This window comes from Tachysurus fulvidraco, chromosome 3 (genome assembly GCF_022655615.1).
Source record: "Tachysurus fulvidraco isolate hzauxx_2018 chromosome 3, HZAU_PFXX_2.0, whole genome shotgun sequence".
In the NCBI taxonomy this organism is placed as follows: Eukaryota; Metazoa; Chordata; class Actinopteri; order Siluriformes; family Bagridae; genus Tachysurus; species Tachysurus fulvidraco.
Genome location: NC_062520.1, coordinates 17,478,011 through 17,501,714, shown reverse-complemented (window position 1 = coordinate 17,501,714; position 23,704 = coordinate 17,478,011). Strand labels below are relative to the sequence as shown.

The following is a 23,704-nucleotide window of genomic DNA, read 5'->3' as shown; positions in this document are numbered from 1 at the left end:
GCTTTGTATTATACTTATAGGTATGTTGTACTGTCAGAGAGATGTGTTAGCCAAATGTTTTTTGTGTTCAAGGAAAAATCTAAAGATTTTTTCTAAAAGCCACAGCCACCTATGTCCCTGGTGGATGCAGAAATGTCAACTGAAGGAGCTGCCCCACCTAGTGTACAAGCACCAAACAGAAGCCAGATGTGTAAGAATTTTTGAAAAATGTTTATTTAAGCTGCAGTTAGATCAATTATAAAGATAATTCTCAGTTTTTTATTTCTCTGTTTAAAAAAATGTGATGGTAACGTGGGGAGAACAAGTATTTGATAGACTGCCGATTTTGCAGGTTAGCCCGCTTACGAAGCATGTCTTCAGTCTTTATCGCTTCCAGGGAAGCTTCACAGGAACACCGTAGAAAGAAGAAGGAATATATAAAATCTCTCAAATTATTATTATTAATGCTATTACTGTTGATATTGTCAACTTCCTCGTACCCCATTTTACATTTTTTATTTATTTATTTATTCCCTCATTAAATTTGTATTTTTTTGTCTTGTGATACTATTACTATCTTCATAATTATCATTGTCATTATAATTATTATTATTTAAATTAATATATTTTCCTTTTTCATTTAGATGTATGTGTATGTGTATATATAATGTGTGTGTGTGTGTGTGTGTGTGTGTATATATGTATATATCATCTCTGTTGTACTTCCCTACATGCTCCTTCATTCATATATATCCACTCCCACACCCAGTTACACTTACAGTTACACAAACATACACGCACGTTTTGTTTTTTTGGTCTTTGTATTTGTATTTTGCATCTAATTTCTCTTCTGTAAATATTGTAATTGTCTGCTTGCATAATAAAAAAAAATGGAACATAGGCATACATACTCAATTATTCATTCAGTTCGATTCATTCAAATTAAAAAACATGGTATAACATTCTCTACATTTGGAAAAAATCCTATGTGAAAATAAAAGCTCTAGAACTCTTGAAGAACCTGCTAAAATCATAGGATCTAAAAAAAAAGAGGTGTGTTCACTTTATAAAGAAGATAAATACTATGTGACTGTGTTCCCCTTGTTAAGCACAGTTTGAGAATAGTTCCCAGCAATGTCTTAAATGATTTATTAAATGGTGCTAGAGCACACTGATAGCCTCTTACACCTCTGGTACACTCCTTTAGCACTCCTGTTACGGGAGAGAACTTGCTGACTTGAGCTTTACACTGCTGAGTTCTCGAATTTGATTGGTCAGAAGTTGTTGATTTAGTACCGATTACAGCAGCTCCGACTAGTTATGGTTTCAAGGCAATTCAGTGTTTATTATTGTTTTTATCTAAATACACTGAAATATGAATGGTGAATGCTTGAAAGAAATATTTCTTTAAGTTTTCAAAAAAAAAAAGTGTTGATTGGTGTGCAAGGCTGTTAATAAACCCTCTCTGGTGAACTGAGTTAAAGCATCCTGAGCCTTCCTTGAACACAACGCAGATAAAAGTAGCAGCGGTTAGCATGAGACTGGCTACACCAGCAAGGGCATTTTACCTACTTGGAGCTCCAAGTCACCAAGCTAAAGAGGGAAAAATAAGAAATTATCTGGCAGGAATTATCAGAAGCCTAGATAGGCCATAAAGGTTACATTTGTTTATGTAGGGAATTGTAGATAAATTATCTGGATGGAATTATCGGAAGCCAAGATAGGCCATAAAGGTTAAATTTGTTTATGCAGTGAATTTGTTTATGTAGTGAATATGTAGTTTATATTAACGTAATGTTATATTAATATTTTAATCATGAATAAATATATTTTTGAAAATTAGTTTTCATACTCTGCATATCTTTACACATTTTAGTTCTGCTGCAACTGATATATATAATTCACAGATAAGCTTTAACATTAAAACCACCATAAACAGTTCTGAACCCTCAAGGCATGGACTCCACAAGACCTCAGAATGTGTATTGTGGTATTTGGCAGCAGATCCCACTGCCACTGAATCAACACCTTGAATTCATATTTCTCCAACCATTCCCGAGCAATTTTTGCAGCGTGGCAGGACACATTATCTTGCTGAAAGAGGCCACTGCACAGGCTGTAAAAGAAAATGTGATTCATCAGTCCAAGCCACCTTCTATTGCTTTATATGGTGACATTCTGATGCTCAGTTTTGGGCAGGGGTCAGCATGGGAGCTCTGAATGGTCTGTGGCTATAAAGCTGTATGGGGCTTTATAGTCACAGATGATTATATACATGGCATGTATCTGAGATGCATTGTATATTCTGACACCCTCATGAACTTTTTCAGCAATTTGTACGACAGTAGCTCATCTGTGGGATCAGACCTGGGCACTCATGACTCACTGGTTCACTGATTTTCCTTCCTTGAACCACATTTGGTAGTTACTAATTACCAATTATTATCCAAAACACAGCATAAGACCTGCCATTTTTTTTAGTTACTCTGTCAAACATTTAACCATCACAATTTGGCCATATAAATTATATTGAAGATTTGGGTAGGGAAGTGTGCTGTTGTGAGTGTAGTACAGCTGCATGGTTGAACATTTCAAATCGTGCTTTTATTGGCTACTTTATTACATCGTAATTCCTTGTTGGTCCTACATGCTTGTGTACAGTATACAGACTTAAGCTCTTTTTCATACACAATTTATGTTACAGTAAGTCTTTATTCAGTATAGAGTATTGTGGTCCTTTCCCCTGACCTACAAAGTGAGCTTCTCACTGTATTACAGTATTTCAATAAGAGCATGGTTCTGAAAAAAGCTGGGCTACGTAAAAGTTTGGTTTATAGTAACACACAGGTTCTAATACATTTCTATATATGGTGTAGCTATCTATTATTTAACTTAACACTACATTTTCCATCATAAGAGATTCATAATTCACACATGCTATTAATAGAGAGAAAATAAAGGCAGTAAGAGAATGACTGTTTAGATAGGTAGATAGATAGATATAGACGGCGTGTGTGTATATATATATATATTAGCCTGAACCGTTGATACAAGGCAGGATGGATCCATGCTTTCATGTAGTTGACACCAAATTCTGACCCTACCATCCGAATGTCGCAGCAGAAATCGAGACTCATCAGACCAGGCAACATTTTTCCAATCTTCTATCGTCCAATTTTGGTGAGCCTGTGCGAATTTTAGCCTCAGTTTCCTGTTCTTAGCTGTCATGAGTGGCACCCGGTGTGGTCTTCTGCTGCTGTAGCCCATCTGCCTTAAGATTCAACGTGTTGTGTGTTCAGAGATGCTCTTCTGCATACCTCGGTTGTAACGAGCGGTTATTTGAGTTACTGTTGCCTTTCTATCAGCTCGAACCATTCTGGCCATTCTTCTCTGACCTCTGGCATCAACAAGGCATTTGCGCCCACAGAACTGCCGCTCACTGGATATTTTCTCTTTTTCGGACCATTCTCTGTAAACCCTAGAGATGGTTGTGCATGAAAATTCCAGTAGATCAGCAGTTTTTGAAATACTCAGACCAGCCTGCCTGGCACCAACAACCATTCTGCGTTCAGAGTCACTTAAATCACCTTTCTTCCCCCTTCTGACACTCGGTTTGAACTGCAGCAGATTGTCTTTACAATGTCTACATGTTTAAATGCATTGAGTTGCTGCCATGTTATTGGCTGATTAGAAATTTGCGTTAATGTGCAGTTGGACAGGTGTACCTAATAAAGTAAGTGAGTGTAGATAGATAGATAGATAGATAGATAGATAGATAGATAGATAGATAGATAGATAGATAGATAGATAGATAGATAGATAGAGTAGATATAACTTTATTGTCATTGCATGGTACAGGTACAAAGTGATTCATTCTGGGAGACCTAAATGGAGTGGCTGTGTATATGGACGATGTTATCGTGTACAGGAAGGATGAAGCAGAGCATGAAAAACCCATAAAATAAGTGTTAAAACGGATGGAAAGTGTGGATCTCAAACTGAATAAGGAGAAATGTGTGTTCAGGAAGGCAGAGTTGAGTTTTCTGTGGCACATAGTGGATGCACAGGGTGTCAGAGCTTACCCTGAAAACGTACGTGCAATAAGAGACTTGCAAGAGCCTAAAAATGTAAATGAACTGAGGAGAGTGTTAGGCCTTATAAACTATATGGGCAAATACATGCCAAACCTGGCAACAGAAGGGGTCCCTTGTATGAACTGCTCAAAAAAAGTGGATGGACATGGCATCATTCACAGAAAAGTGCATTCAGCAACCTCAAGAACGCACTCATTAAAGCACCACACAGTATCACAGTATCACATTATTAAAGTATCACAGCGGAAGCTGACAAATAAAAACAGAGACACAAAAGGATGAATAGATTGTGGAGAAATTTGTAAAAGAAGGATGGCCAGAATATACAAAATGCATCCCCAACAGCATACAGTGTTTTTACAAATGGAAGAACTTCTTATCAGTGAGTGATGGACTGTTAGTGCTTGGGAATCGCATAGTCATTCCTAAAGTAATGAGACATGAGGTCCTTAACAGAATTCACGAGGGACACCAGGGACTGTCGAAATGCAGGGCAAGGACTAAAGAGACTGTGTGGTGGCGTGGGATTTCAGAAGATCTCAGGAAGAGGATAGAAACATGCAAATTTTGCATTGAGAATAAACGTACACAACACAAAGAACCACTACAGCCTACTCCATTGCCAAGAAGGCCATGACAGCGAATAGCCATAGACTTGTGTATGCATCATTGAAAATGTTTGATCCTGAACTTGGGTTATTATCTATATGCCACTAGGTAAGTTTGCTGTGTTAATTGCCTCTAGTTGTGAATGAGTGTGTGTATTAGTGTGTGTCTGGCTTGAAAACATGCACCCAGTGTCCCCAGAGAAGTCTCCAGCTCCACCACAGCCCTGACCAGGGTAAAGCAATTACAGATGAATGTCCATGAAAGAATGAGTGAACTGGTAAACATGTAGTTCATTTAATGTATTGAAAATTTTGCTCTGAACAGTTTTCCTGCAACTTAACTGTTAAAAGTTCAACATTTTGACTTAATACTTTAAGAAATTACTAGTTAAGAAGGCAGACTAGTTTTATCTGGACCCATGGTCAGTTACAGTATGTTTGTATATACTGCAGTGTCTTCTTTGTCTAGTTTTTTTTTTATTTAGGATTTATTTTATAAGCCAAATAATTGCTTTAACCTATATTACAGTATTAAGAAACTGATTCTAGTTTTCTCAAAGCATTATTTGAATTTACAGATATATTTAATCCTGGCCAGGTTCAGTTGGGCTTTAGATAGAAAAGTTTGTGCACATTTTTATTTTTGTGTTGAATGTTTTTAAAATGTGCAGTTTGGAATAAAGAAATGTCCAATCACTTATTAAACTGATTATTAACTATTATGCTGCAAATTCTCAGAATGGGCAAGACTGTGGAAGGTGTTTTACATAGATGTGTGACGTTATGTTATACTGTATATTGCATTTATGTACTCATTGTTGATTGTACTCATTGTGGTGGAACAGTTCAGTTCAGTGTAATATGTCCCTATTTTAATCAACTGGCTATTGCTATTCGGTTATTAGCTACAACAAATATTAACCACATATCATATTGATCTCACCTCAATACTTCAAATATCAACACATTTTTTGCATATTGTGATTTATTTTGTTTGTTCCAGGTTGCAGGTAATTTGATTAATGCTTGAATCAGTCTTCTGTCTCAAATTTCATACATAAATTGTTAAATGAATATTGTCTTTTGTGGTTTTTTGAATGCATTGGACAATAGGAAATGATGATGATGATGATGATGATGAATTCACATACATTTTAGTCAGTTTAAAGAAAATCTTTTTATTTGTATAACCACACACATCACACCTAGAGTGAAAACTACAGGCATTAAGATCTTAGAAAACATATTTTTGACAATTATTTAACAATCTCTGTGTGACCGTTTAATAATTGTAATAATAGTAGTAGTAGTGATAATTATAATAATAATAGTAATAATAATAATATAAATAATAGTAGTAGTAGTAATATTACTACTACTAATAATAGAACATCTACACTAATAGAACAATAAATAATAAAATATGTTATTAACAATAATAAAACACACCTAAAAAAAAAGCAAGAACTATGTCGGCTGAAGCTGCATCCAAACAGTATTAAGCTGTGTCGTGATAATGTCATATAGTAGGCATATCATCTGCATTTTTTACAGAAGCTTGCAGGTAGGTGATGTTAATGTGAGACCTGAGCCTGCTTTCCCTCGCAAAGATCCTCAATTCTTGGCTCAATGTCTGATAAACTTAGCCTCAAATCATCCTCGATTTGTGCACAATTGCGGTTTTTCGTTTTGAGTGCGGTTATTTTTGAGAATCCTGCCTCACAGAAATATGTTGACGCGAAAGGAAGGGGAATCTTCAAGGCGATGTAACAGAGTTCAGGGTATTCCTGCATCAATGCAGTGAATGGAGATCTATGTCGTGAGTCACTTTAAATGCAGTGATTTATTTTTGTGTGAGAAAAAGTAAAGAAACATTTACATTTACACCCCGCTCTGTAAACCAGGGCGGGAACGGCGGCGGCCATGCGCATGCGCAATTCATTTGCAACCTGGACGCGGAGGGGTGTGTTCCTCTCTGCTCTGACTGCGAGAGGCTTCTGAGATACTGACCGCCTGTGAGTGCTTTTGGACGTGAGAGGGGCTCACGGCAGCACTCGCTGCTCGTTGAGCACAGTAGGCCTAACTGCAGAGTGATTCGTGCTTTCGAGTCTCCAAACACCTCAAAAGTCTCAAAAAACACCAGTAAAAGTTGCTGGGTACTCTCTTTGCATTGGCAAATCATGACATTTTACAGTGAAAAACAAAACTTGGAGATATTGCTGTTACAACAACGATTTATTGTTATTTATTAACAACATAAATACATTTAAACATGTTTGTGCGTGCGTTAGCATTTCTTTACAAAGACAACTGAATATTGTCTTTTTAGAAGTTGGTCATTAATAAACTTGATAGTCTTGAAGTTTATGATGGCGTACAGCAATTGCATCTAGATGTTAAACAACAAAAACAACCAAGAAAAGAGCCTTGGTCTTGTCTTTTCAGTCATATTTCGAAATATTTACAAGACAACAAACATAATAAACAAATGAATAAATAAGAAGTAGGCCTACACTCGGGTTTTACAGTTCAAGTCACTTACATTTTTGACGAAATATTGACTATTTTGGTCTATTTTAGCAGCGAAAATAGATCTGATGAATCCAAACAAAGATCCCAGCATAGCGCGTCTCTTGCTGAATCGGCCGTTTGAACGAATCATTTGAATGAACGGCGCAATGACTCGCTTAATAAAACCGCTAATCACCTGTATTTCATTATTGACAAACCAGTCCAAACAGTCCTCCCGCTATGACGGGAAGGACTCGTTATTTGTTGTTGCAGAAGTGAATGCAGCTGATGTCTGCTTTGGAAGTTAGTTCCATACGGAGGTGAAAATTGTTTATTTAACTGTGTTTTAACTCACATTGCTCATTACCTAATGCACAGTAACGTACAATAGTCTAAAAGATCTAATGTCCTTCACACATCGAGTGTTCATTGTGATCATAAATAGGTCATTGGAAACATTTCAGTGTATCAGATTAATTTAGATGATGAATTAAAGAAACCTTCGGATCAACAGACCTAACCCAGCACTTTTTGTAGTATTTGCTAAATTGTTAATCTCTACACTACAGTTGTGGTTCTTAAAGTCAGTCATATCTTTTCAGTACAGATTTATTTTAATAAAAGTTTGCGTTAGATGTGTCTCAGATTCTTAAGAGTTTCCCTTATTATTTGTTAAGTGGTCTCTGTAATACTCTGTTGTGTGATAAAACTTCTCAGTTTAATTCAATTCAATTCAATTCAAGTTTATTTGTATAGCGCTTTTTACAATGGGCCTTGTCTTTATCATTTTATCAAGTTTATCATTGTCTTTTAGTGTATATTTGAAATCTATTATGATTTCAGAGTTTTTTTCTGTTAGAAAGATTGTTGGACTGAATTTTGATGCAGTTTTGCAGAATTATAGCAAAATGTATATTGAAGCATAAGACAGAGGTTTAATTTATACAGGTCAGGATCATTAGCTGGTTCATGAGATACTATTATTGGGCTTCCATTTCTTTGGGATATCCATAGTGTTGAATATTTTCTGCAAACATGCATCCAGGGTTAATCTTCAGTTTCCCCCAACCATGTTTTTTTTATTTTTTATTTTTTTATTTTAGCTCTACTAATTTCCTCTGTAGGTGAGTAATCACACTTTCTTTCTAACAGAAAACTGTCCTTTTGTTGGCCAAACAATGTGCTTTGTATACTGTACTTTCTTTGCTTATGTTTCCTATGCAAATTCACTCAGTACTGGTTAAATATGCTAAGCTAAAATAAAAATAAGATTTTCATTTTAGTATTTTGGCCAATATTTTTTTATTCCTAACAATCTTCCCAACAATTCCTTTATTTCCATAAATTTCAACAATAACCAAAATAGGAATAGTTTATTTAACTCTAGTATCCTGTTAGAGTACAAGTGTACACTGAGCACACAAACAGAGAGAACACTTACTTAATGAAATCTCACAGTTCCCTGGCTAGGCTAAAAGGATTAGACAAAGGATTTCACTGATGCTTAGCATTTTACTGGACCATCAGCATTACTGGCAAATAAATAGTGGACAGACTCACTATATATTGTGGTTTTTTAAAAAAAATTATTATTAGTTTGAATATACACTTAATTTGAATAAGTTGATGAACTTTAATAAACATCTGCTTTATTATGTTGTGGTACAAAATCCAAATTTATTCATAAATGAATCCATATACAAAAGTGAAAACATCCTATGTTTTATATGGGTGAAATAGTGAAATTGTCACACTTATTGTGCAGTTGAGATCTAGAAAGCGAAGGAAAACAAAAACATTTGCATTTGTATGAAAAATATCAAGTAGATCAGGAATCAGTTCAACTGTTGTTCTGTGCATATCTGTCTGTGTAATATTAAAGCTACTGTTTTACACATTGTTAAGCAAAATTTGTTTATTCCAATTTAATAATTAATTAATAATCAATTCAAAATTTAAAACTATTTCAAAGCCCTTGCTGTTTGTGCCTTTAACATGTCTTTTAATCCCTTAAATATCTGTGCTGTTTCCTACCTTAAGTTTTTCCATAAATGTTTTTTTGTTGAATCTTCCAAAAGCCCGTAGCATTTGAGGAGTGGGAGGTTTGGGTCTAAACAGCTCCAGTCCTTTCTTTTTCTCCCCTTCTTCTTTAGCTGAAGCTGGACCTTTGGCCTTCATTAATTTCCTACATGTCATTAAAAGAGAGAAAATTAGTATTGAGTAATGCCTATTATCTCTTTGATACTGTGCCATATCTGTATTTCTGTATAAAATATTCATATATATGCCTACTATTATCCCTAATCCAAACCAGAATACACAAATCTTTAAAAAGTAAACTTGCCTTCCTTTCCTGGCCAAAAGTTTCTGGGAATCTGGGTAATGAATTAGAATGTCATTGAGGTCTTTCTTATCCAGCACAAAAAGGTTAGCGAATCCATGAGCTGCCACATTAGCAGTTCTCCTGTTGCCTCCATTTGCTGAAGATTGCAGAAGACTAGAAGAAAGTTCATTGTAAGCCTTTAACGGAATTGTACATTTGTACAATTGTACCTATTTTGTGCATGTAGGGCTGGGGGAAAATGTTCTTCTTATAACCTCACCTGATCTCACCAAACACACAGCCCGCCTTCAGTGTCACAAAAACAATCTTGTTGTCAGGGCCACCAACAACCTGCACCTCTCCAGCTTTGATGATGTACATCTCTTTACCAATGTCACCCTGTTGAACAGAAATGGGCAAAAGGTCTTAACAAGCTGTTTGTTCTTTTTGTTCTTAAATATATGCAGACAAGGGCAAGAATGAACTCACCTTCTTACACACATAATCTCCTGGCAGATACACTATAGACTTCAGCCTCAGCAACATGTCCACCAGCATCTGGTTATCACATCCCTGTGGCAACACATGAGCATCAATCACTATGACCTTCTTATTTTATTGTTTCAGTCCTGATGTTTTGAACATGAGAATAAGAATAAATCAGTCCCACCTTAAACAGATCGATCTTCTGGAAAGTGGTGAGGTTGATGTCTACAGCGATGGCCGTTCTCATTACCAGTGGCATTTGTTCTAGCAACTCTGACTCGTCTTAGGTTATAGCCACAAAAAGTCACATACATGAGTCCTCATGGTTAAAAATCATAAAATCTTTTATGCTCAGCAACCCAAATTCCAAAACAAATTCTTCATGCATTTGTAATAAACTTGGAAAAGTGCTGAACATGTGTTTAAAATCTAGTGTTTAAATTGTTGCAACTGCTATGGGTTTAATGGAAGTGTAAGGAAAAAAATCACTCATGGATCAAATAAACAAACAACACATTTACCTAATGAGCTAAATTTAAACAGTTGCGTTATGTTCCTAATATTCATTTGATAACACTGTTTTTATCTCTGGAAATGATCTCTAACCTTGACCATATGCTGAACTATTAATATAACTGGTCACTGGTTAGTCACTTTAGGTGAAAGTGTCTTACAAATAAATGTTAATAAAGTTACCAATAATGGTGTTATGTTATCTATGAAGTACACAGAAGAGAGGTTGCAATTACAAATATATACAACAATTTAATGCACCTCCTCTATTTAGTTTATTTCTACTTTCCAAAAAAATTTAAACTACAATGGCCCTGACCAGGATAGATTAATTTGGGTGGATGGATGGATGGACGGATGGATGGAAGGATAAAATGATAGAATAATGGATGGATGGATGGATAGGTGAATAAATAAATGGATAGATAGTAGTTAAATGAATGGATAGGTAGAAAGTTAGACAGGTGGAAGGGTGGATGCACACCTTCATTTGAAAAATAAGATTCAATTGTAAGATTCATATGCAGGACTTAGGTAGGATTAAACATGTTGTTCTTACCCAGCATGCCCTGTGAGTCCCAGGTGTAGTTGTACCATGTACGGACTCTGTGTTGTACCAGCTTTGGAATACGATTAGTCACCATATACGATACACATACATCCATAGAGGCACGGAAGTATGTCTGACCAGCAGTGGCAGCCCCAATGACATCTCTCATCTACAAAATGGCATATTTCAAAGAAACAGTGTCTGTGGTTCTGAGGTATACTGTAATATTTATTCATATTATTTTTTTAAATGCAAAATCAACAGCTGTACTAAAGAGCTATAGGCTTGTTGAAAGACTACTGATGAATGATTTATTCTGTGTCCACAGAATAAATCTTGATGGAAAAAACAGTCTGTGGGGAATATGACTGGATGATCCTGTGGGAATTCTATCTATCTTTTACCTGTCCAATTAAACTCGAGAAGACAAAAACACCAACAAAAAAGTTTGTCAACTGAAATATGATCTCAAAAACAGTGTAAGGCTCAGGTAGTCCACCAATGTTGATCAGGGTCCGCACAGCAAAATAGTAACAGCGCAAGTACCTACAGAAAATAAAAAGCCTTTTAACAGGATGTTCCACATTCTAATAACATTTCAATATTTAACATTCAGCAGAAAAATAATTAATTGCTTTTTATTTGGGTGTATAGAAACTGCAAAGTTTGTTGGAAAAAATCTAAATTAAAGAAAAAAAAGAAAAAGAAAAAAGAAGAAAAAAGTGTAGTAATGCAAAAAATGTCTACCTGGCCAAGAACGATGGACAAAAAAAATGCACCAAAAATATAGCTGGTCATCTGAAAGATTTGACCAAATAAGGTGTCTGGAAAAGGAAGCTCTGCAATCATCAACAGGGTTTTCTCTGAGTAGAAGAAACACCTCAGGTAGCTATAAGAATATAAAGATCCAAAAGGCTAATGCTATTAAATAGTTAATGCATCATGAGCATTGTTCTTTCAACACTGATGGAGAATTAGATTAAAATGATCTCTATTCGGTTTTCAAACTTTTGTTTAAATATTTTTCATATTTAAGATTTTGTTGTTTTTTTTCAAAAATGACAGGAAAAAATACAAATAAAATACAGTGGGGAAAAAACAGTTAAAAAAACTGTTAAAATACACCCTTAAAAACAGTTCTCAAAACAAAAATCTTTGAAAAAAACATGTACAGTATGTGATATACAGTTGTGCTATTCACAGAAGGCCTGCATGAATTATAAGTACAATAGTGGTGTTTTTAAAATATATATATAGTATGAAGTATAAATAAGTACAAAAAAATTAACAATGAAAGTGACATACGCACTGCCTTCTCCACTGTAGACCCACTTTGTTGAACCAATGCCTTGGTAAGCAGATGCCACATAGTAAAAGCACGAGTTGATATGAAGCGCGAACAGTAGATACCCAATGGTGCGAATTACTCTATTAAAAACAGCTAGAGTTAAAAGTTCAATAAACACCACAAAGTTATGTGATAACGTATTGTTTACATACCTCCAGATGTATGCCTTTGTCATGATACCCTCAAGCCGATCACTGAACTCAAAAAAAGCCTCAAACTTAAAAGAAACTTAGCATCAGTGATTATTCCATTGACATGAGAAAAAAACAAACATAAATCAGAAAGACTTTATCTATCACATACCCTCATGATGCGATTAATCCTGAAAATGGACTGGAATCCAAATGGAATATACAAGATGTCCAGAGGTAAGACTGATATCAGATCATACTGATCAAGCAGAGAAAAATGTATATTAAAATAGTTTAAATACTTTTGAATTTCACACTAAAATATATGCATGAAAAACATTTTTGGTCCCATTTTAATACCTGAAATTTTGGGGAGGCTCTGTAATGCTTCTTAATAACAGCTCGGTCATACTGACAAAATAAAACAGAATAATATGAAACAATATTGAAATAATTGATGGATAATACATTATTAGTATCTAAATGATGCAATGTGAATACAATCTATGCAAACACACAGATTGTAAATAATGATAATAATATATTTTGTGCTTACGATGATATCTCCACTCTTGCAGAACTGCAGCCTTGGCTGGAAGATGATCATATCAATGATGTAGATGAGGTCAGCTAGAACATCTCCAGTAAACCACAGAGGGATTGAGGTAGGAGTGTGATAGGGGAACGTCATACGGACTGGTATGAACCAAAGGTTGTAGCTGAAAGCAATAGTCACCAGGCTAAGCCAAGTGATGTACCGCCGATCTAGAGATGGTCACATAGATCAGTAAGCAACAAAAGAAATAAAATAGAAAAGCTAATAAAATTTAATGCATTTGTATTGAAAGTGTATTTAAACTACTCTACAGATGTTGTGTTTGTAACCTGTGAACGAATCTATGGATGTGCCCAACACATTGTCCATTCTGTCTTCAATTGGTTTCAGCACTGAGTCTAGGCAGGTGCATTTGATCTCTTCTTTCTTCTCGTCTTTTATTTTATCATCTTTCCTTTCTTCCTTCTCTTTCTTTTCCTTGGCTTTTGCTGCTTCTTTCTTTGCCTCCTCCTCCTTTTTGGTCCTCTCCTCCTCCTCTTTTCTTTTTCTCTCTTCCTCTTGCTTTTTTATGAAATCTTTTTTTCTCAAAACAGGTGCTATTTTTGGCATAAATAAATAAATAAATAAATAAATAAATAAATAAATAAATAAAACCCACAGAAATGATGATTGCCATTGTTGTTGCTTTTTTTTTTTTTTTTTTAAATAACCATTGTCATTCACTCTGTATAGATATTTAGACATGCAATTGCCAATTGAAGCATGTTACAATCTTGCTAAAACAGTGATTTATTCATGGGAAATGTTTTTGTACTCACTGACTGGAGGGCTGTGCTCAGGTGAGGATGCATAGGGGTCTATGACTTTTTCTTTGAACATTTGTGTACGTTGTCGCATCTGGTGGATTACTTTTCGAAGCTGTGCATCAGAGTATGTGTTTATTACAACTGGACATGGTAGAGATGGCTGTGCTTCTTGTCTAAATAACAAAAATAACAGAAAAAAGAACACACCTTTGTCACGCATGTATGCATATGATATTCAAATGTGGACATAAATTGAAATCAGTCAGACATGTTTTGCACATTGAACTAAAATATAAAGGTATAGAGTTTTGTCTTGTTTTTCTCTGTGGGTGAAGATGTAGACGTGTGTGTGGTGGGAATGGTGCAGGATTTCTCCTATATATGTTATCATTTTTGGGCATTAAAAAAAAAACTCTCCACATTGTATTCAAAGCATAGTGCCCAGTGGAGTCTGTGCAAAACAACACTTATCCTCATCAAGCTAAATGAGACTGTCTGTGACACTGAAGGATTAGAGGATGGACTCTTCATTACAGTAACAACCACTGCAGAATTCCCATCAATTTAATTCAGGCTTTGCTTTTTTCTTTTTTCTCTCCACTGTCTTGTTGCTTAAATTTTAAATAGCTCCCCCGGCAGCTTCTTAAGTCCCTTAAAGCTGCAAATCTCATAATCTCTTCTTTGCTCCTCACTTCAGTAATCCTTCTGCTTTCTGGTAGGCAGATATAGATCCTGTGGATAATGTTTGTGTTTGCTGAATGCAATATTGCTGGACCACTTGAAATCAGTTAACAAAATATTAATTTATTTTTGTCAGGAATCTGGAATCAGTTCTGGTTACATGGGGCAGGAGCACACCAAGGATGGGACACCAGTGCATTGCAGTGCACCTTACACACATTCACACATCATTCACACCAAGGGCCAATGTAGCATATCTACCTAGCATGTCTTTGGAAGGTAGGAGGAACAAGGAAAACCTAACTGAAACTCATTCAGGGAGAACAGGGTTAAAGCCTACAGAAAACATTTTCCACTCTTACTTATCAGCTGGTGGCTGATCTTTTACAGGCTTGTCTTCTGGTTTTGGCTCAGCAGCAGGTGCAGGTGTTGGTGCTTGAGCTGGTTATATACAGAAACAAGACAGGAGAGAGGGGCTTTCCATTGCTGTGTGATTACAGGCAGCTCCCAGACAGAACAGTAATATTTAACAGGAAAACACACAACCAACTCTGACCACATTATCAGCACTGCCACTGAACACTATATAGAACAAAAGAAATACACTGGAATGACATACATAATTTTCTTTATACCAAAAAGATGGCTATGGGGAAATTTTTTTACATGCTCTGTTGGGTTTTATGGAGTATTCAGAGTTTAATAGCAATTTGACTCACCAGGGCTTTCTTCTACTTTCTCGGCTTCAATTTGTTTGACTGCAGGCTTTTCATCCTATAAGTTGCAAAGACCAACTTTTTTAATAGCTTTGAAAGTGGATCTTTCTGATTTTCTTGGAGGATTATAAAATGAAATCTCTATGGTTATTATAATATTCATTATAGTCATTAAACATTAATCTTGCAGGACAAACACTCAAAGACAAGACACAGAATGGCTATGATTTTTATTATCTGCTACAAATTGCCTGACACATCATAACTACAATATTCTTGGAGATTTTGTAAAGCAGATGCATCCTACCTTAATTGGCTGAGTTAATGGAGCTGGTGCAGGAGCTGTGGTAGATGCAGCAGTTGGGGTCATTCCAGGAGCTTTAGTCGGTGTAGGAGCTGGGGTAGGTGCTGGTGTTGGGGAAGGATTGGGTGTTGTGGCTGGTGAAGGAGCTAGCACAGGACCCCTGATCAGTTTTCTAAGAGTGCGAAACATGTTGGTTACCAACTGCTTCTGTTGCTGTCTGGGGATCCTTTATACTCTTAGGCTGTGGCTGCTGTATAATGCACACATGCCTAATTAGTGCTTTTAGACCTCTAATCCCTACTCATACTTGCCACTCCCACAGTGTCAGCTAAGTCTATATGTAAGTGTTTCTGGTTTGGTAAATTGCATGGAACTCAGTAATCTAGGTGGTTTATGTTCAATATGTTATACTGTAAAAAACATCCAGATTTTTGGCACCCAACAAAAATTAGAACATGAAAGTGTTTTGTTAGCACAATTACCCCTGAATTAATTTCAATTAATAAATTCAACCACAAATGTAAAATTCAATGACATTTATTGGAGGAAAGACTTCCCTAAGTTCAGGGGCATTCAGTAGGCCAGTCTCAGCCAAGTATGGTACTCTGAAAGGGATAATATTTTAGGAGAAACATTTTTCACAAAAAATAAACATACTATACTTTTTAAAGATCAAATGACTAATTAGGCAACTAAGGTAATTAGCATACATTGAACATACAGTACACTATAATACTGCTCGATCATATCTGATCTCTCAGCTGGCATAGTGTTTAGACTAGTGACCTTTTATCATAAAAACCTTTAGTTTTCTTCAGAGGCTTCTACAGTAATTCCTGTTAGACAGACAAACTTTCAGGCAGATAGATTTATAGATATATATTAGACCAGCTTTGTCAATATGGTAACACAGACAGCAAGTACCATTAATAGCTCATTATTGTTTACAGAATTAAATATTCTCAGTACATATTGGTTAGGTGCAATGTTGGAAATCATACAAAACACACTTGAATAGGTGACATTAAAGAAAATAAATTTAGCAGGAGAAAAAAATCTTCTGAAAACTATGTTGTGTAAGTGAATAGGTTTAACTTGAAAACACTCTAGTAAACAAGTAACTGGTGCACCTTTAATTATTTCATTATAATTAAGAATTATATTTAATTGACTCCTGTTCCTTATATCATCTGTATGCATTTATCTGCAACTTATGAAAGAAACTTACCTTTCTTTGTAGATTTGTTCAGCTTTATTTGGAATAGTTTATTCTTTTGTAAATAAAAAGGAAAATCACATTAGACAAAAGGTGTAGGATGATTTTATTTAGTTCCCCTGGAGTGTTGTGACGTACTGTAAAGAGTGCTGCAGTCTGTCAATCAAAGCTGCATAACAGTCTCACTCATATGGACTGAGTAATGTTTACAGTACAGGAACAGGCTGGTCTGCATGTAAAAATCAACGTTGCCATATGAGTCATGTCTTTAATTGGCTTGAATATATCCGCTCTCTGTTGGTGCCTGGACATCTTGTAAAATGCTTGCCAAGAGTAATTTATAGGCCAATTTAAATGGCAACTGCAGCAAAGATTTCTTCTAAAAATAATCAGGAGCGTCGGTAAAGATCATTTTGACTTCATCCATTTGGTACAAAAATAAAGGGAAATAATTTCCCCCAATGTAGTTAACAAACGAGCAAGAAGTTAACAACCACTTATGGAAAAAAGCCATCAAAGCCTTCAAGAAACTTTATTGCGTTGGGTGTGATTTGTTGCTCTGCACAATTTCTTGTTTAGATTACAAAAGAACATACCTTAGTTTAATATAAAATTTTCTCATTTTTCTAACCTATAGGTTAATTAAGCAGCAGTGAGAAATGTTTCCAGTAGGGGGCAGTCTAATATCATATTCTAACACTCCAAAATTCTGGGTAATCTCACTACTGTACAGTTGACTTTTTCTTTCGTCTTTTTTTCGTACACTATCCACAGCAATCCACTATCTAACATTCTCAGTGGGGCCAGATTAGGCATAAAAACACAACTCTCCTTACACATGCAGAAGAAAAAAATATTGACTGCCACTATCTTGGTATTTTTGGATCAAATTCAAGGGAAGGTTATCCTTAGCCAAACTATTTCATAATCATAAGTCGTAAGTGTATCACAAGTGTTATCCTGGTATATTTTAGTAAGGAAGTTTATTTTTCTGCTGGCTCTTTTCAGTCAGTGAGAGAGAGAGAGAGAGAGAGAGAGAGAGAGAGTGCAGAAGTGTGTACAGGCCCAGGTCTTCTTGTGTATGGCAGCTAGTTTTTCCCTTTATGCAATCTCTAAGGTGCCAGTAGTTATGTGAACTATTATTTGACCCAAGAGCATCGTATTTATTTTTTTTTTCTATTTACATATACACAAAACACTCACAGTGTTACAGTCAGTAGGTTTTATTGTTTTTTCTCAGGCTGGGTGATACAAAAGTGTTGTGTGAGTAATCTGAATAAGTTGTTCACGTCTGTGCATGTTGCTCAAGCTTCAATGTACTATACTGTCACACTGACCTATTTTTAATAAGGCTCAGTAGTGGTGTAACACAATGCCTTGTGTATTGCGTCAAGCAGCTAGAGTCCTATCTATCATTTACTGAATGTATTATGTGAAAGGTAGATTACACATAGAGTATGTAGGAGCATACACACATATTCACAAACTTATTCACACCTAGGCGCATTTATGTTGCCAATCCAGCTACTGGCAAGTTTTTGAAGAAACCAGTGAGAGGAAATTTGCATGCGCACAGAGAAAATATTCACAGAAATCAAACAGGTGGATTGAACCAGGGAGCTGTAAGGTGACTATAGTGAACCACTGTGTTACTACATGATGCTCGATTGAACATTCTGGGAAACAAATTTTAAGAAACAATATTGGAAGATGCTTAACATAATCCCAACAGAACAGAAAAATGCACCAGGTCTGGCTTTTATTAATATTGATATAGTTGATATTATAATGTGTACTCATTTGAACCACAAATATCTTCCTGTGAAGCAAGTTTTACATTTTCACAAGTGAGGACACTCAGAGTTGAAGCTTGGTGTTATTGCAACAAAACAGGAAGAATCACCCAGAGCACATAGTACAGGGAATTTGGGTTACTTTCTCACTTCCATGCTTTTTTAACAGTTGCAAATCTTCTAATGTAATTAGACAAACCACAGAATCTCCATAATTATAATACAAAGCGATAGTTGTTCAGCACATTGTCAAACAACTTTTATCTTAACTGTGAATTTCTGGATAAATTCAAGAATACATTTTACACAGATGCAACTCTTTTAGCAAGAAATTATCCTAACCCAAATCTGCTGGTATAAATCCTTTTCCCAGTTTCTTCAAGAAAGGCAGAGGCTCCAAAAAGGCCCTGATAGATGAAGAACAAAACCATTTTCCTTGTGTGTGGCTTCCTTGCCGTATGGGAGCTCTGAGCTAATCGCCTCAGTTTATTTACTTCTGTGATCTGTTACCTTTTTGCAGTTTATTATGTGGGCATATGAGGTACAGAGTCCAACTGCAATCCATCAGCTGGAGAATATGTTTGAGAGATGTGCTGGGTGGAAGGGAAACAGGGTTACAATTATACTTTAGAGAAATTAAAGGAGCTTTGGTGACCCTCTGAGTCTGTATAGTCTGCTTTGCTGTAAGTTTTGTAGCAGAAACACATCATCCTTTTCCACAATCTGGAGAAGTTATTATAAGACAACATGAGTTCAGACGAAGTACAATGCTTTGCATAAGCATTCACTCCTTGAACCTTAACCCATTTTTTATTGTTTCAACCTAGAAATGTCTAATCCTGTCTTTACCTTGTCACCTTTGGCAGATGCTTTTTTTTGACATTGTCACAACTATATTCTTTATAAATAATGGATTTAATATTGCTCCACAGGATCAAATTCAGGACATTATTGTTTTAACCAAACACTCATTCACAAGTCAAGTCTCAAGAACTTTGTATTGGACTTGGTTTAAATACTACTTTTGTCTTGCTGTTTGTTTGAGTATCAAAGTCTGGCTTTTCAGAAGCAGGAATTTTACATGGAGGTCATGGGACACTTTTATTTCAATTCTACGTTTTAACACAAATGCAAAGCAAACGTGTAAAGATGAAGTTAATCAGACAATCAATGTAGATAAGTAGATATAATTGATAAATGTTTTACTATAAATGATTTCATAATCTTTTTTTATGTGAGGTTCAGTGTGTATGTTTGTGTAGAGTTAATCTCTGTCACTTGTACCCCACTGCCTTTTCTCACCTCTTCTTTAAATAATAATCATCTGCTGAGTAGGTCATCTGATGATGTGATCTTTGATCTGCTGCCATGGACCTGTGTGTGTGTGTGTGTGTGTGTGTGTGTGTGTGTGTGTGTGTGTGTGTGTGTGTGTGTGTGCCTGTGTGTGCGCCTCTGTGTGTGTGTGTGTGTGTGCGCCTGTGTGTGTGTGTGTGTGTGTGTGTGTGTGTGTGTGTGTGTGTGTGTGTGTGTGTGTGTGTGTATTTTAGATTTTGTTGGCTCTGTGAATGTATGTGTCCGTGCATGTTTTTACATCTGTTCCTGTCATGATGCCAGATTTCCATCCACGACCATAGGCAGTGGGGCTCCAACTGTGCTTCCCTGGCAAACACACACATACACTTCCTGCTCCTCTGCCCTGTTCCCGTGAGAGTCTTTCTATGTGCCAACACTGGGGCAGGAAGTGCTTGGCTTCCCCTGGTGCTGTGCTCCGTCCTGTGTCCCCCTTGGTGGAGAAAGGGTCCTTGATGCATGAACCAGTAGAAGACACTTGCATTGTTTTAGGGAGGAAGTCGTGTTGCTTGGTCTGCACTTTTTCCTTCTTATTTTTGTTGTATATCATGTATTTTTCTATATGAACCTGTGCCATATCCTCCCTCCTCACTGCTTTCCATTCCATCTGTCTTTCCTCTTTTTGTCATTTCTCGTATCTGGATTGCTGGGAAGTTGTGGAAAAACATTTAACCTACTTTTGTCACTGAGTGCTGCCTGACACAGTAGTGGCACAGGACACTGCTCAGTGTTCTGTTGCAAAATGTGTTCGCCTGCTGTAATATACAGTACTTAGAACACAGAAGTACCTGATAGTAGATGTCCACATGACTTCGTCACTATATGCAGGTCTTCTTAGCTTTATCATTATGTGCATCTGTTTATATTCCACACTGTGCAGTGTGTTATGCAGTGACACTAAAGCTATCAAACAGACCTCATGTCTGTGTGTTTGCTGCATAGATTATGTAATATAATAGAACTTGGCAAAAGCCTCATTTGACACTCAGTGTTACTGAACTGCGATGGTGTTACTCCAGACACATACATATTTAGTCTAGGTGCTTGAAACTAGTATATAAATAAAGGTACATGTGAATTGGTTATAAAAATAAGACATAAAGACATCCTAATGTCAACACCCCCTCTCACTTCCACCAATCTTTTTTCAGCCTCACCGCTGGTGAATGTAATTTACTACAACTGTTTTAAATCATCTCCATGTCTGTGCTAGACACATTATCCTGCATTACATCTTTAATCTGTATATTCTGCAGCATGTCTAGGTTTTATGGTGTTTATGCTCTGGCACACATTCTTCAAACTGGGAAATTTATAATGCTTTCAGGATGTGAATATCGGTATAATATTTGGCTCCCACTTTATCAAACTAATCTATCAAGAGCACAGATCTAGTCTATGTTTTTGCAACTTTGTCATGGTGACATGTTGCTCTTGGGGGTTAGCTGCTAAAGCAGATGGTAAATTTAATTGATTTCAGTACAAGGCTTGACTTCGACGCAATGTCGACTGTGGTTTGCCCATTACACCCATTCATTTGTGCTACACAAGCTTTAAATGATTTGAAAAGACATTACTTTAAGGAAATGTATGCATTTTTCACAGAAACATAACTAAATAAAAATAATTCTGTTTTTGAGACAGAAGCCTATATGTCATGTTATTGTCACGAAATGTGAAGGCTCAAGTTTTTCTGACTTAAATTTAATTAATGTTATGTTTTGATAATACATGTGCAATATCATAAATACAGACACACAAAAGATGATAATTTCTCCTTTATTTTACTCAAGAAGCCCTGAAGTGAATCCTGGAGCCAGCAGTGCCATTCCAGCTGGTATGATGTGCAATGAAACATTCTGTTCCCACAGTTTGCATTACAATAAAGACACACATCTGCAAGTGATCCATCTTTAATCATCAGACAGGTGACTTTGAACAGATGGTTAGCAAAAATCAGATCTGAGCAATGAATAATGGAAACTCTGGACATTTGTGTAAAACTCTTTTTTGTTTTCAATTGAGTCTCCCATAGTGGAAAAAAGGATTACACAGAAATACAATCAATAGCCAGCCACAATCTAAAAAAGAAGCAACAGCAAGGTACCAAGAACAATTACCTTCTGTATCCTGACTGACTCACTGCAGTAAATCCCCTTTCCTGATGCGTGCAGGTTACTCAGGGCTAGAGTTTATTAAGAAGGAGCTGTGAATGCTAAAGCAGCTGCTTTGGAAACTACTCTGGCAGATGAAGTTTTTTTAAAGAGAAGTCTAAACCAGGACAGGACAAAGCTGGCTGCACTGTTCTGGAGCCTCAATACGTCTCCTCAGTCCAAAACAGAGAATACCAACATCTGCAGCAGTTAATTGTCCCAAAACTATACAAATGAACTCATTGGTTTGGACTAAATTGGGTATTATGTAATGATTAAGTCAAATTATATCACTGTTCTTTTTTATATGAACCAGGCATTTGTTTGGGTCACTTTCATATAAAGATGCTGATGTTATAAGCGAATGCACAGCAGCAGTGGTATGGTTTGTTTGGCAATGTGTAAAGTCAACATACCTTTACCATACGTGACCCTGTATAAGACTCTATACAAAAACAACAGTTATTAGATTGGATCAGTTTTCAGCAAAGTTGTGAATATATTGAATAACAATCACTCTGGCTGTTTGAACAGGATAACTGGATTTGCACATGATTACAACTGAATGCAGAGAGAGTCCTCAGTTTTGATGATACATTCATGGTGGCTTTGGAGTCTCATTTAATCTGAGTTATGATTGTTATAATCTCTGTTTTGAGGGGTGTTTTGTCAAGATTCAAATCTTTCTGGCAGAAAACACTAAAACCTTAGAACCAGCTGCTATGATGTCGCTCCAGCTTCCTAACAGCTGGTACAGAGCAAGTGAGCAAAAGAATTACTTTGCAATCTCTTTCTGTTTTTCTTTGTTTCTACTGTCTATCTGCTTCTGTGTCTTGTATCTCTCTCTGACTCCCATATTTTCTCCTATCAAAATAGAACAACCAATCAGTGTCACCTGCTGTGGCTGGATGTTAGGTTCAGCTATAAGGTGATTTAGAATCAAAGTATCAAATACTAATACTAAGTATTTGAACATTCTAAGAGGAGATGCCAACTACATGTGGTCATTGAGGACAACAACCTCCTCATCAGTACACAATTGTCAGACTGTATATTTACAGTATTTTGTATATATTTTACTAGTGTCACCTGAATGAGGATGGCTTCCCTTTTGAGTCTGGTTCCTCTCAAGGTTTCTTCTTCTTCCATCTAATGGAGTTTTTTCCTCACCAAAGTCACCTCAGTCACCTCAGGCTTGCTCACTGGGGATAAATACAATCACATTTAAATATAAGTCTAACATTAATCTTGAATTTTTGTGTTTTATTAATCTTTGTATACTATTAAAATTTTTGTATTATGTTTGTTATGTTCTGTAAAGCTGCTTTGAGACAATGTCCATTGTTAAAAACACTGTACAAATATATATGTATTGATCTGAATTGTACTAGTAATTAATCAACTATTCAATTAAATTCAATTCTAACAAGATTCCACAAACATTTTGGAATCCCGAGCCTCTTTTGTTTACAAGTCCCCAACACCCCTTTACTCCACCTCAGTCTGTTTATAAAAAATAACTTTAACCGGTAAGTTCCCAGTACAGCCAGACACTAACCAAGCTGCTTTTTCTGCTATGTCCTAAA

At 36.1% G+C, this 23,704-nt stretch overlaps 1 protein-coding gene across 1 annotated transcript; it reads right to left on the bottom strand.

Moving 5' to 3' along the window:
* Nucleotides 1–1,524: 1,524 nt before the first annotated feature.
* LOC113644608 (cyclic nucleotide-gated cation channel beta-3) lies at nt 1,525–15,795 on the bottom strand. The gene is made up of 18 exons (XM_047810987.1): nt 15,610–15,795; nt 15,306–15,360; nt 14,949–15,027; nt 13,918–14,078; nt 13,429–13,695; nt 13,100–13,308; nt 12,904–12,954; nt 12,716–12,802; nt 12,565–12,629; nt 12,370–12,492; nt 11,469–11,610; nt 11,074–11,233; nt 10,186–10,283; nt 10,005–10,088; nt 9,796–9,914; nt 9,537–9,689; nt 9,227–9,377; nt 1,525–1,572 (listed from the first exon to the last, which is right to left on the bottom strand). The coding sequence occupies exons 1-18, from the start codon at nt 15,793–15,795 to the stop codon at nt 1,525–1,527; spliced, it is 2,238 nt and encodes a 745-aa protein (XP_047666943.1).
* Between the last annotated feature and the right edge of the window lie 7,909 nt (nt 15,796–23,704).